Genomic DNA, 13,919 nt, shown 5'->3' with positions numbered 1-13,919 from the left:
CATTTCGACTACTACATTAGATTAACAAGTGATTAATTACAACAAAGGTTCTGGTTGCCATAAGGAAACCCGCAGTTGCGCCAACCGAAGAAACTCCCTCTCCATACGATGGGAAAAGTGCGTAGATCCCGCTATTTTGTATCATTGGTAAAATGAAGCATCATGAAGCAACGAGGCTTTCCATCTTTGAATAGAAAGAAAACCACAATAATAATAATAATAGTTTTTATTTTTTTCTGTTTACTCATCTCGTTTTGTCGCAAATTGTCCTAAACCTGTTATATTGTGTATATTTTTTTTATACACCTCTACTCGATGCTGCAGTTTTTGGGCAATATAGTCTTCATTGACTGTGAGTGAGTGGAAAGAAAACCACTCGATTGCGCTTACTCGTCTTGTTTTGTAGCAAATAGTCCAAACTCTGTTGTACTCTGTATATATTTGTATTTTTATACACCTATGCTGCAGTGCTGCACATATGCACATATGCTGCACATATGCTGCAGTCTTTGGGCAATATAGAACTTTGTTGCCTGTGTACCCATGTATGTTGTCAACATACTTGGACGTTCATACAGGACATATAGTGTCCCATAGTTATTTTATGTTAATACCTTCATGGTTTTGTTCTGTTGATGTTTGATATGGACTGAAAAACATATGCGTTTTTTTTTATAAGTACCATATATTGTGGTGACCCGGCCCGCCTGTTGAATTTTTGAAATTAATGTTGCCCTTGAGCCCAAAATACAAAATGCATTGGGATGTTTGGAGAAAAGTGAATGCTTTTATGGTGCGTAAAATCTGGTATTAATGTTGAAATGGCAAAACTCAACACTTATATAACTCTGATCCTCTCCTCTTTCATCTAGAATTGCTTCATACAACAAAGAGGGTGCAGAAAGTTCTTAAATTTGAAGGCTTATCTGTGTCTTTTGTGTTGTGTCACATTATTTATTTCGTGTTTTTGTTGTTTTTGTTCTTTTGACTTCAAGATGGCGTCGTGAGAGTTGCTGCCTTTCCAGCAGATCCTGTATTTTGTTTTTATATACTTTTTATATACTTTTATAACTAAATTTCTCCTCTGTGAGACAGATAAAGGCTAATCCAATCAAATCTAATAATGGACATTACTATTTATAAATACAATGAGTGCATTTTGGGATCGCTTGTGGTCTTATACAATCGGCCCTGGAATGTGTTAATTAATTAATTAATTAATTAATTAATTAATTAATTAATTAATTTATTTGGTTATTTCTTCATTGATGTTGTATTTCTTATTTATTTGTTTATTTTGTTATTCACTGTGTGTGTGCAAACAACTTTCATATTTTTGTCATCAGCTGACACAAACTCAAAATGGTGAATGGACTTCCTCCCGTTTATGGACAAATGAGACGTCAAAGCAGTTAAAATGATTATGTCATTCCCACATACGGAAATATAAATGAAAACACTGACAGATTGCACTTTAGTGAATGTCCATTTTGCCTGGGAAGTAGCACAGAGGTCACAGGTGTGTTTTGATTTGGGGACATCGACTAAATCAGTCCGTGACCATATACATACCGTGTGTTCTGAATTTCCTCTTGTTGGCGGCGTAGGTTTTGGGATACTTGCGCCTCCTCATTGGGAGATGGGGTCAACGTGGCGGTAGACTGGTGACTGTAAGAAGTGGCAGGAGAGGAAGGGTTGTTCCTATGGGAGTGGATGTCTTCACAGCCATCAATGAGGTATGTCCTCTCGGGCAGGGGAGGACACCACTCTTCATCAGATCTACAAGCAAAAGGAAAGGCTTGCAGAATGATGACAAAAAGGCGGCAGCTTAATATTGGATGTTTCAAAGGTGAATTAGAATGTGTAAACCCATTCTCTCTTGCCTTGAAGGGAGACAATTAAGGCTGTTGTTTAATGTGATAGTGAGGTAACAGCGACAAGTTAGTTTAACGGCATTTCTCAATTTGGAGGAGAACAAAAAAAACTGGAAAACACAATGACCACAGACAAAGTTGCAACCATAGGCTTGAGGACCATTTTAGGTTCAATTCATGTTTTCATTTGAAAGGATGGTTTAGCTCTGAACAGAGAAGGGTGGAGTAGCTCAAAAATGGCCCATACGTCAGCTGTTAGTGTACTTCATAGAAACATGACTTTGGTGTAGTTTATAAAAAGTAGTCTTTCAAACATTTACTTCATTAAGAATATGTACTCCATGAAAAAATACTCTAGTACTGATTTCCAGGTGAGTTATTTTCTTGTTATGTACAAAAACAAGTCAAGAGAAATGTGCAACTTCAGATGTTGCCCAATGACTAACAAAAACAAGGGTCACTTTTATTACATAATTGTGGCCAACTTGGCCACAAGAAATGGCCTAAAACCATGTTTTAAAAGTATATTTCCAACAATTTTACAGCCAAATGATAATTTGCCATTGTTGTAACAACAAATAATTGAGAAGCACTGCCCGAAGCTAAATCGATTTTGTCTAATGACGTCAAACGACAATTCTGTTCATTTTGCAACTACGTTAGGGTTGGTGTACGTCCTATGAGCCTCATCCCAGTCATTTTGCGATTCAAACATTTCAGTAATGTCATCAAATGTAGCTAAATGTAATCGAGTAAAAGTCTTGTTTTTTTTTCTTTTGAAAATACTTAAGAATAGATGAAAAAAGTGTGCTTGCTGCAACCGTCTCTCAAGTACAGGTATTGCATTGCTCTGTCTCATGTTTCTTATCTTCTTCTTGACGATGGACCATACATTTTCGATAGGGTCGACGCCAGGTGAGTTTGGTTTAATTTTCTGATGGCTGACATTTCATTGTTTTGCAATCACTTTTCTGCATATTTAATGTGATATTCTAATATTTGGAGAATCTGATTTTGCGGTTTTCAATTTGTAAGCCATGATAATCAACATTCTATCAAATAAAAGCTTGAAACATCTTGTGATGCATGTTATGAGTCAAAATAATATATTAATTTCACCTTTTAAATTGAATTACTCACATTTTTTTCACTATATTCTAATCTTCTGAGTATTATCTTTACGTATATGCAACACAACAGTAAATGTAGGATGTTGCTAGATAGACGGATGGATGGATTATCTTTTCCAAACAAACAAATATATTGCACATTAGGGTCATTCTCAACACTAGATTTAAAAAACAAATGTATGAAACTAAAGTTTGACTCACCCTAGTTCCATGTCCTCAATCTCAGGTGGCTCCTCATCCTGGTCACACTGTTCCAATTCTCCTACAGGAGGAGGTGGGGGCAATGTCTCCATCCATGTTAGAGATGGTGTCTTGACTGCTTTCCCCATGGCCTTTTGCTTTGGCTTACCTAGGAAACAGTCAGTGAGTGAGAAAAATACCAATGCAGCCTCATCTACAAACATGTAAAAGTCCTGCGGCTACTCACATCATGAAAAAGATGGAATATAAGTGCAGAGGTGCACGGTTAGATTCCGGCTACGGCCTTCCTGTGTGAAGTTTGCATGTTCTCCGTATGTCGATGTGGGTTTTCTCCAGGTTCTCTGGTTTCCTCCCACATTCCAGAAACATGCGTGGCAGGTTGATGGAACAGTCTAACCGGTTGAGGGTTTACCCCTCCGAATGCCCAGAGTCAGCTGAGATAGGCTCCAGCACAGGGGTAATTTTAGTTGGAAGTTTCAAATTATCACATTACGTTTTTGAATTTTAGTTCATATTGTTTTAGAGCACATTTTTTTTCAAGGCAGGGTCCAAACCCAGCATGGCGCAAATAGCATATACTGTATATAATACATGACAAATGGTCTTGGTATTTTTATAGCATGATAATTGAGTTGGTCAAAGAAATCTGTGGCAATTTCACTGTTCTGAGTCTGTGATTTGTGTTTGTCTTGCAACTTGCTGAAAAACAGATCAAGAACCTTTGAGTGCCCAATTTGTGGCTGACAGTGAAATTTTTGAGCATGCACTTGTCATGTTTGGATTGGATTTGCCTTTATTAGTCTCACAGTGGAGAAATTTAGATTTCACAGCAGCAAGGTTATGAACGGAAAGGAAGGTGATGAGGAAAGTCATCCTCAGTTTGTTGCTACACTTACATCGTTTGAAGAAGTTAGCATGTGTAGTTGTGTTAAAAAATCTAATACCTAGATGTGTTTTCTTCTTCTTTTCCTTTGGGCTTTTCCCTTCAGGGGACGCCACAGCGAATCGGTGTCCTCCATCTAACCCGGTTTTGTGCATCCTCTTCTCTCACACCAGCTACCTTCATGTCCTCTTTGACCACATCCATAAACCTCCTCTTCGGTCTTCCTCTCGGTATCGTGCCTGGCAGTTCAAGGCTCAGCATCCTTCTCCCAATATAGTCACTATCTCTACTCTGGACATGTCCAAACCATGTCAGTCTGGCCACTCTGACTTTCTCTCCAAAGCCTCTAATATGAGTTGTCCCTCTAATGTACTCATTCCTGATCCTATCCAACCTGCTCACTCCCAAAGAAAAGCTCAACATCTTCAGCTCTGCTACCTCCAGCTGTGCTTCCTGTCTTTTCTTCAGTGGCACTGTCTCCAGTCCAAACAGCATGGCTGGTCTCACCACCGTTTTATCAGAATCAGAATCATCTTTATTGCCAAGTATGTAGAACACACAAGGAATTTGTTTCCGGTAGAACACGCTGCACTAGTATCGTCGTCAAAAAAACTGCTAAGTGGCACGATACAGTTCCATTTGGGCTACTGTTGAAAGAGTTCAAAGAGTTAATGGCTTGGGGGAAGAAGCTGTTTAAATGTCTGCTGGATTTGGTGCGCATGGATCGGTAGCGCCTGCCTGAGGGGAGTAGCTGGAAAAGGTGGTGGGCAGGGTGCGGAGGGTCCAGTAGGATTTTCCGCGCCCTTGTTCGGATTCTTGCAGTGTGCAAGTCCTCGATGCACCTTACCTTTCATACAAGCTGAAACCCTTCTATCACACATCCCACCTGACATTTTTCTCCAGTCGTTCCAGCCTGCCTGGACACGCTTCTTCACCTCTTTTCCACACTCTCCATTGTTGTGTTTTCAATAACTATTTTCCGAAAATGGTCATAAATTAGCGACCAATATGAAAATGTGTGTCACAGGCAAATGGGCTTCTTCAACACTGATTGGATGAATTTTATGAGAGGAAATTTTAACTGAAATCGAAGCAAAAAAATGACACAATCTCCCACAAATGAACCCCATCAGAGGTTACTGTGGTGGACAGTTAATCATGTTATCGGGTTACAGAGTGCATGACAGGGTTCATGGAACGATAAAACAACATGTAGAAGGAAAGCTTCTGAATCAGGAAATGAGGATTTGAATACAAATAATTGAAATACAGTGAGACCTTGGCTTATGAATTTAATTGGTACCCAGACAGAGTGTGTAAGGCGAAAAGTGTGTATCCCAATTTTTTTTCCCCTATAGGAAACCATTAAAATGAGAATAATCCGTTCCCAGGTCCATAAAATATAATTGTTAACTAAATAAGCCTTAAAACTACACACAACATACCTTATTCTATGTATAATAAATGTGCTATTGTATTGTAATGAAAGAAATACACTGCACTGTATAATAATCTTTTCTGGATGGAACTGTTCAATAAAAGCCTGCACATCATTCCACTTAGCAAATCAAATCCTGTGTGTTGAGGACCTCATTATGGTGAGCAACAAGCTCCTTGATGTCATCTGCATCCACTTTGCGTCCCATGTTCTGTCCAATGGAAACAATGTCGTCCAAAACAACAGAGTCATGGGGATGAAATCCTTCAAAGTCCCTCTCAAGGATGCATGTGGGCCACAAATTCTTCCATGCTACTTTCAAGGATCAAAGGGTAACCTCATGCCAAGCCTTTTCTATCAGCTGAACACAATGATACACATTGAAATGGAATTAGCATATGCGCTAAGCGGCTAAATCAGACAAACGCACACCTCGTTCATGTTTCTCAATGATCTCCTTCTTCTCCTCGACTCTAATTTTATTTTGTGTCTTCTCCAGCTGAACACAAGCCTGTGTTGGGGCGTTTTTTGGTCCCATAACAGCAAAACTATCTGTAAAAAACTCCTTGGAGGCGGTCGATCTCTCTCTCTCTCTCTCTCTCTCTCTCTCTCTCTCTCTCTCTCTCTCTCTCTCTCTCTCTCTCTCTCTCTCTCTCTCTCTCTCTTTCTCTCTCTCTTTTCCTCTCGGTGGCTGTAGATCGACATGTGCATTCAGAGAAAGGGGGTGTGGAAAGGAAGGCCGGCTGGGGCGCTGTTCGGTCAAATTACTCCGCCAGCCATGGTGGGGGGTGTGTATCGCGAAAAGTAGTGCGTAATCCAAGGTTTAATTTTCATAAATTTAGCGTTCGTAAACCGAAAGGTTCGTAAGGCAAGGCGTTCGTAAACCTCGGCCCCACTGTATTCATAATACTGAACAAAAATAATTTAAAGTATTGGTAATACATCATAATCTTAGCTTAATATTTCAACAAATTGACTCATTTATGAATTACTTCAGTAATGCAATTGTTCATATCTCATTGTTTGACTGTTTGACATGGCTTTCGCCACTTAAGTCTTATTAAATATCATCTAACTTTTGTAAGCACAACTAAGAAGGAATATTATTTGGGAGCGACCAATATTAATAAATAATTCAGGGACAAATCAGTCGCTCTCACTATGGGCTAATTTTGGCAAGCAGACTAAAATGATGCCAAATTATTCAATATCATTCTCTGATTTGACCACCTGATGAAGAAGAATAGTAGGTCAGATATGTGTCGAATCCAACTCATTGTTACTGGGACACTGATACAAAATCATGTCTCTTGCCCTCACCATTGCAGCGTTCTGGTTGAGCATACTGAGCGCCGGGAGGCTGAGTAATCCAATGCCCATCATCATGTTGCTCACTACCTTGGGGTGGGCTCTGAGTTTGGTTTGAGAAGGGCAAGATGGAGGTGGACGCATAGGGAGTGGTAGAGGCATGCTGGGAATAGGTGAAACCGTGAAGATCCTCGTTGGTGGCATCAATTGTGCTGTAAATGGGCCCCTCAGCGGAGCCGCTCATGCTGCATTTCTCTGTTTGATTCAGGTAGTTGGAGATGCCGGCTTCTATACAAGGTGGAACACAGTAGAATCTTATTACATATTCCAGTATTGTTTGGAAGACATTTAACTGTTCTGGTCTGATCACTTTTCATATTGAGAGAATCAATGAGAGTAAATGGATGTTTACCATATTATCTGCACTACAGTATAAAGTGCACCTAAAAAGCATGACATTTTCTCAAAACTGACAGTGTGCCCACTATCACAGCTATACAGTAAATGCTTCATACAACAAAGAGGGTGCAGAAAAGTGTTTAAGATTGAATGATTCTGTGTCTTTATGTTATGTTATATTATTTTGACTTCAAAATGGCACTGTGAGAGTACCTGCGATTACAGAAGCTCCAATATTTTGTTCTTCTAATTATTTTTCCTTTCGTCTTCTTTTCATAAATTTGCTCGTGTTAATATGGAATTTCTCCATTGTGAGACCAATCTTATGTTATGTTATCTTTGTTATGTTATGTTTTGTTATCTTATCACCTGTTAATATCTGTCCACATTGAGTTAGCCTAGAAAGACTAACGGGGAAACAGTTTAGTGTTCCTAAGTTATGGCTTCCTGAGAGTATCATATTTTCTTTATTAAGAAGTTCAATTTTCTCAAAAGTCGACAGTGCGCCCTATGGTCCGATGCGCCTAATATTAAGAGACTGTAACTCTCTTTATCGTCCCCATTGAGATGTTTCCCTGTTAGTGTTTCTGCACCATCAAGAGATGATTATTAGAAGGAACTAATTGTAATTAAAAAAGGGTTCGGCCCAAAACTGATTGACGCGTGCAGTCGCCAACACACACTCAAACAGACAACTACGTTGTGAGCTCTGCACAGCCATTATGTCATGAAAATACAGTAATACGAAAAGCATAATTAACAGATAACGAAGGAAGGAGAGATGCAACACTTCGAAGGACATTTTACTCATTGTGTATGTGAGCCCACAAGCTTTGTGTTCCTTTTTGCTTCCTCAATTGTCTTCAGAGCTTTTATCTTTCCTTTATTGTTTTGTAATTCCATTTGTATTTATGTCCATGTTTCTTACCCGTTATAATTGCCTTCTTGCAGCTGTAGCGGTTGTGAAGACTCTGCCTAAATAAAGGTTTGGGCCCTAGAATGATTTAAAATAGGCTAATTATTGAAGGTGCACCTTATAATCAGAAGTGTGTTATAGTGCCTGCCATGAATGTTTTTAGAATGTGGGAGGAAACCGGAGGACCCAGAGAAAACCAACGCGGGCCCGGGGAGAACAAACTCCACACAGGGAGGCTGGACGGGGTCTTGAACTCACAACCTCTGAACTGTGTAGCCGGCATGCTACCCACTCGACTACCGCGCCGCCCGCTTACGTGACACAGAAAAGTCAATTCCATTCACTCCACTGTATTTCATTGGTTAGGAACAAAAGTCCAATTTATGAATTTACTTGGTTGTGTTCACTTGTCACTTCATTGGTTTCGTTAAAATGAACTCCTGCATAATGCTGGAGCTTGGCTGCTGTGGTTACCGTGTGATACAAACTGTGGGTCACTGTGCAGCCTGTGGTCTGATTAAAAAATAAATACGAATGCCAGCGCGTGTGATCAGTAACCCATGGACAAAATGTCTAATTTGTGGCACAGATCAAAAAAAAGGGTAAACACAGCTCGAGAAGGTGTGCAGCAGAGGCCGTGACAAAATCAGACTGATATCACTGTATTGTTTTAACTATTACATTTAAGCGGATTTATACCATTGTAGTATCGTTCAGCTGTGTCAACACTGTTGGTGCAGCAGTTGACAGCCTCTTTGCCACTGTGGACAAGGTTGGTGGTGGGCCAAGAGTCTGCCAGCCATGGGTAGTTGCCCATGTTGCCTCCCAGCATGCCCGGCCTACAGAGAAATCACACACATTTGTGTGTTGAGTTACAACACGAGATGTGACAGAACAACATCCACCACCGCTCAGATGTCAACAGAGCTTTGAAAAACAAAAACAAAACAAACAAATCAACAGGCACAACAAAAACAAAATGGAAGCGAGTATTCGTCAATTTTTCATTTTGTCAGGCCCCTTGATTATATAATTAATTAAGTACAGTAAAGTCTCGTTATATCGATATCGGATATATCGATAGTCCCGGTTATATCGATACTATTTCTATGCACGCACGGAGAAAATTACATGCAAACAGGGTCGGATATATCGATAGTCCCGGTTATATCGATATTTTTTCGGACTCCCTTGAATATCGATATAACGAGACTTTACTGTATCTATCAGGTATGGGCATTTCATAAGGTGGCGCAGCTCATTGTCTCACTGGCTTTGGGCGCAAAAATTACACCAGCTCATATCCCATATTTTAAAAAGCCTTTTGCACTTTATTGGTGGAAGACACAAACTTATACAGTGATACCTTGGCTTACGAACTTAATTGGTTCCCAGACAGAGTTTGTACGGTGAAAAGTGTGTATCCCAAACATGAATTTCCCATAGGAAACCATTAAAACGAGAATAATACGTTCCAGGGTGCCCATAAAACATAATTTTCTACTTTGTAATTTTCTAAGCCTTTAAACTACACAAAATACACCAAATGTTTGTATAAATGTATAATAAATGTGCTATGGTACTGTAATTAAAGTAATAAACTGTCCTGTATAATGAAGTCGTTTTATTTACCTTTGTGATGGTCGTTGATGGCTTGATGGAATGGAGTGGCCGGTTTCTACACTCTGCCTTTGAACTATCAATAAAGTTCAAACGAGTCCAATTTTCACTGTCTTTTCTATCCATTTTGTCACTCTCTGTCGTCTGACTATTTTAATTTGCAGCTCTGTGTTTCTGTAAACCCCCCCCCCCCCCTCACTGCTGCGTTCTTGACCAATCATGTGCGGCTTAAACCGAAGACCGGGGGTGGGAATTGAGGACAAAAAAAATGTCCGCTGCCATTTCCTTGTTGGGCGAACGACACATCACTGATTTTGTGCTCCGTGCGTATCCCGAAAAATAGTTTGTATGCCAAAATGAAATTGTTGTGAATTTAATGTTCGTAAGCTGAAAAGTTCGTTAGCCAAGGCGTTCTTAAGCTGAGGAATCACTGTATTTCTAAAGGACCGCACATAAATCAATCATGTTGATAATATTGGTAAAAAAACATGTTTTACTTACGCACCCTTAATGCCAAATACTTTACTGTTTACGTGAGGTTGTGCTAGAGGTAAGATATTAAGTCTGAGCCCGAGCCCGCCTCGTATTTCGGGGAGGGGCGGGCTCAAAATGTCAGTTATTGTGTTGGGGTCAGGTCGGGCTCGGGCTGGGCGAAACTTTTCTCTCGCTGACTGATCGGGCTGGATGTTTTTGGGGCCAATCTTACCTATAGGTTGTGACCTGCTGTCCACATTTCAGCGACATTTCAACCTCTATGACCATATAAAATAAAACAGTTGGATGAAAAAAAAATGTCACTGATAGAGAATGGTTTCCAGGTACAACCACTCAACCCAGGCTTTATTTGGTATTAACATTGTATTTTATTTACGTGAATGTTTTTTTTTTGTTATACATATTTCTGCACGACTACTGGATTGTCACATCAGACACATCAGAAAAAAAACTAAAAGCTATCTTTAAATAAATGCTGAGAATTAAAACAAATGTATACTTTTGAGTACAAAGTTTTTATGCAAAAAATGCATACCAAAAATGTACTTGGCCCAAAAATGATTGTCCGCAACATACCCAGATTGCCTGGTCTATCCCACCCCTCACACATGATCATTGTGAACTCAAGAAATCATATATTACAAAGAGTAAATGTTTTCTTCTTACCTTCCTTTATGTCCACATCCCTCTCCATGAGCACACCCACCTGCAGAAAACAAAAAGTAAGATGTTCTAGTTATGTACATTAATTTGTCTGTGCATACATAACATAAAAGGCCAGTGCCTTGTTCTCACTGCGCTACATATAATAATAATAATAATAATAATAATAATAATAATAATTCCTTTCATCACTTTGCTGCTGTGAAAAGTAAATTTCTCCAATGCGAGACTAATAAAGGATAATCCAATCCAATAATAATAATAATAATAATAATAATAATAATAATAATAATAATAATAATAATAATAATAATAATAATACATTTCATTTAGAAGTGCCTTTCAAATTTCTCAAGGTCACTTTACAGTCACATGATAAATGTTTCCGTGGGTGAGCAGCGGCAGCCATATGCGCCAGCGTTCACTCAACCCGTAAGTAACTCAAATAGTCCGAAAGCTAGTTAGGTAGCTACCCAATAGATATCTATTATATAGCCAGCTAGACAGCTAGCTAGATTGCTAATAGATAGCCAGCTAGATAGCTAAATAGATAGCAAATAGATAGCCAGCTAGGTAGATAGCATTTTTCATTAGCGATTTTCGCTCAAATAACGAATGTTTAAAAATTAGATAGCAAATAAAGATCGAGCTAGCTAGATAGATAGTGCGCCAGCTAGATAGCAAATAGAGAGCTAGCTAGCAGCTAGATAGCAAATAGAGATCGAGCTAGCTAGATAGATAGCTAGCCAGCTAGATAGCAAATGGAGAGTTTATGTTTATATAATTGGATTGGATTGGATTTGCCTTTATTAGTCTCGCAGTGGAGAAATTTACATTTCACAGCAGCAAAGCGATAAAAGGAATGAAAGTAGAAAAATAATAATATAATGATATTATTGTTAATTATATACTCCATTTGAACCTATATGATACTGTTTTAATTATATCACATGCATTTACTCAAACTGCCTTATCAGTAGCATGAAATGGGCATTAGTAATCCGTCACTGAGCTGCCGTCAGTACTTCCGGTTGGCTGAGTTTTATTGAGTTCGGTAGAAGCCAAACGGTGTTGAGGACTGACTGACAAAGGCACTGCGCCAGACGCAGGTTTTTTTTCTCGTTTTTTTCTGCATGTTGGCCTGTTTGTTTTGTCGACGCAGATTGCGCAACGAGGGACGGACCAAGCCTAGATGGGTTGCCTGAAATGCTGACGGTAACAGTGACGGATTGACAGAACTTTCATCAGTCTGACAGCACTGTGATTAGTTCTGAAAAACGTATGGATAGTTCATGTGTCTTGTAACCACGCTAACCTGCTGCTGTGTAAGCAAAGGAAGCAGTGTAGTGGCTCAACTCCTTCCTCTTTTTGCGTCGGCAATAGATCCAGACGCTAAAGCCCATGAGGATGACCCAGCAGGCTCCGCCGATGCCTGCGATGAACGCCGGCTGCTTGACCACATCAGTTATCTGCTCGGCCAGACTCACGTTGCTCTCCCCGCTGTCGTCGCCAGTGTCAGTGGCGCCTGTCACAAAGGGCTGTTCAGCTGCCATCTCTGGGAGAAGCACGTCACAGGAGGTAAATGTTAAAGCAGCCAAGGCAATCAATGTCAAGCAAGTGTAAGCTTGCTGTACATTAGTAACATGATGTTAATAACATTTCTTGAACATGCCAATTTAATTGACAACTTCAAACTTGAAGATTAACGCTGATACAATGTGACCGTTGGCGGATACGTTCCAGACACATTCTATCCACATTTTAACTGGGGCAAAAAGAGTCAGAGCTAGAAAAATATTGGAATACAATATTTGGTCATGTTGAGGCATCTACTGGGATAATACATTCTGCGTTTCCCGCACAATAAGCCTCATTTAAAAACATTACATTTTCTCAAAAGTCGACAGTGCTTCATTGATGCAGAACTTCAAGTGTTCTGTAAAGTGCTTTGACACAGCTGTTCCTTTTAGCATAGCTCTAGCGCAAGGGTTGGGAACCTTTTTGACTAAGAGAGTCATAAAAGTAAAATACAGTGAGACCTCAGCTTACGAACACTTTATCTTATGAACTTTTCGTCTTACAAACGACAAATTTATGAAAATTAAACCTTGAAATATGCACATTTTCATGATACACACCCACCACGGCTGGTGGAGCGGAAGAACACCAAAGCACACGACCTTCGGATCTGGCAGAGTGATCTTCGGCGGAAGCACACAACCGAACAGCGCTCCAGCCGGGCCACCTTTCCACAACCCCTCTCATTCAATGCACACGTCGATGGCCTCCTTGGAGCTTTTTGCTGATATTTTTACTATTATGGGACCGAAAAAAAAAAAAAAAAAAAAAAACACCACAGGCTTGTGTTCAGCCCAAGAAGACACAAAATAAAATCACCGTTGCTGAGAAGGAGATAATTGAAAAACATGAACGAGGTGTGCGTTTGTGTGATTTAGTGGCAGATCACGGCTATGCTAAGTCAACCATCGCTCCCATTCTCCGGAACAGAGAAGCCATCAAAGGTGCGTCTGATGCAAAAGGTGTTTCCGCGCTCTCAAAGCGACAGTCTCGGGCAATCGAAGAAGTTGAAAAACTTCTGTTAATTTGGATTCATGAAAAGTAGCTATCCGGTCACAGCGTGAGTAAAGCTATTTTATGCGAGAAAGCACGACTAATTCACGCCGATATCGCCATGTGCCAACATGGAAGTTCGCCGCTTATTGAGGATTTTAAAGCCAGCAACGGATGGTTCGAGAACATCTGAGGGCGAGGAGGACGAGATGGCTGCAGCATCAAGTGAGGTCATCAAGGCAATGTTGGCACCACCGGTACATTTGCACCTAAAAGCTGGCAACCACTCATTTGACGACAATGCGGTTAAAATCTTAGCGAAAGAACATAGATGGTTTTTAGCGGATATGCTAAGTCCATTTCAATGTGTATCATTGTGTTCAGCAGAAAGCAAGCGTCCTTCATGAAACTGGTCTGGTGG

General features: G+C 40.0%; 1 protein-coding gene across 1 annotated transcript in view; it reads right to left on the bottom strand.

Annotated features, from left to right (window-relative positions):
• Positions 1-13,919, bottom strand: part of robo3 (roundabout, axon guidance receptor, homolog 3 (Drosophila)) — a 213,948-nt gene that overhangs the window by 21,836 nt on the left and 178,193 nt on the right. The window contains exons 17-22 of the mRNA XM_089016718.1: positions 12,243-12,482; positions 10,931-10,970; positions 8,849-8,988; positions 6,847-7,122; positions 3,206-3,353; positions 1,573-1,779 (exon numbers count right to left, since the gene is read on the bottom strand). Of these exons, the coding sequence (XP_088872844.1) occupies positions 1,573-1,779; positions 3,206-3,353; positions 6,847-7,122; positions 8,849-8,988; positions 10,931-10,970; positions 12,243-12,482 (1,051 nt within the window). The remainder of the gene's footprint in view (positions 1-1,572; positions 1,780-3,205; positions 3,354-6,846; positions 7,123-8,848; positions 8,989-10,930; positions 10,971-12,242; positions 12,483-13,919) is intronic.

This window comes from Hippocampus bargibanti, linkage group LG16, assembly GCF_051943395.1.
Source record: "Hippocampus bargibanti isolate YZ-2025 linkage group LG16, ASM5194339v1, whole genome shotgun sequence".
Classification (NCBI taxonomy): domain Eukaryota; kingdom Metazoa; phylum Chordata; class Actinopteri; order Syngnathiformes; family Syngnathidae; genus Hippocampus; species Hippocampus bargibanti.
Note: the sequence above shows the minus strand (reverse complement) of the source record. Positions and strands in the feature narration are given on the sequence as shown.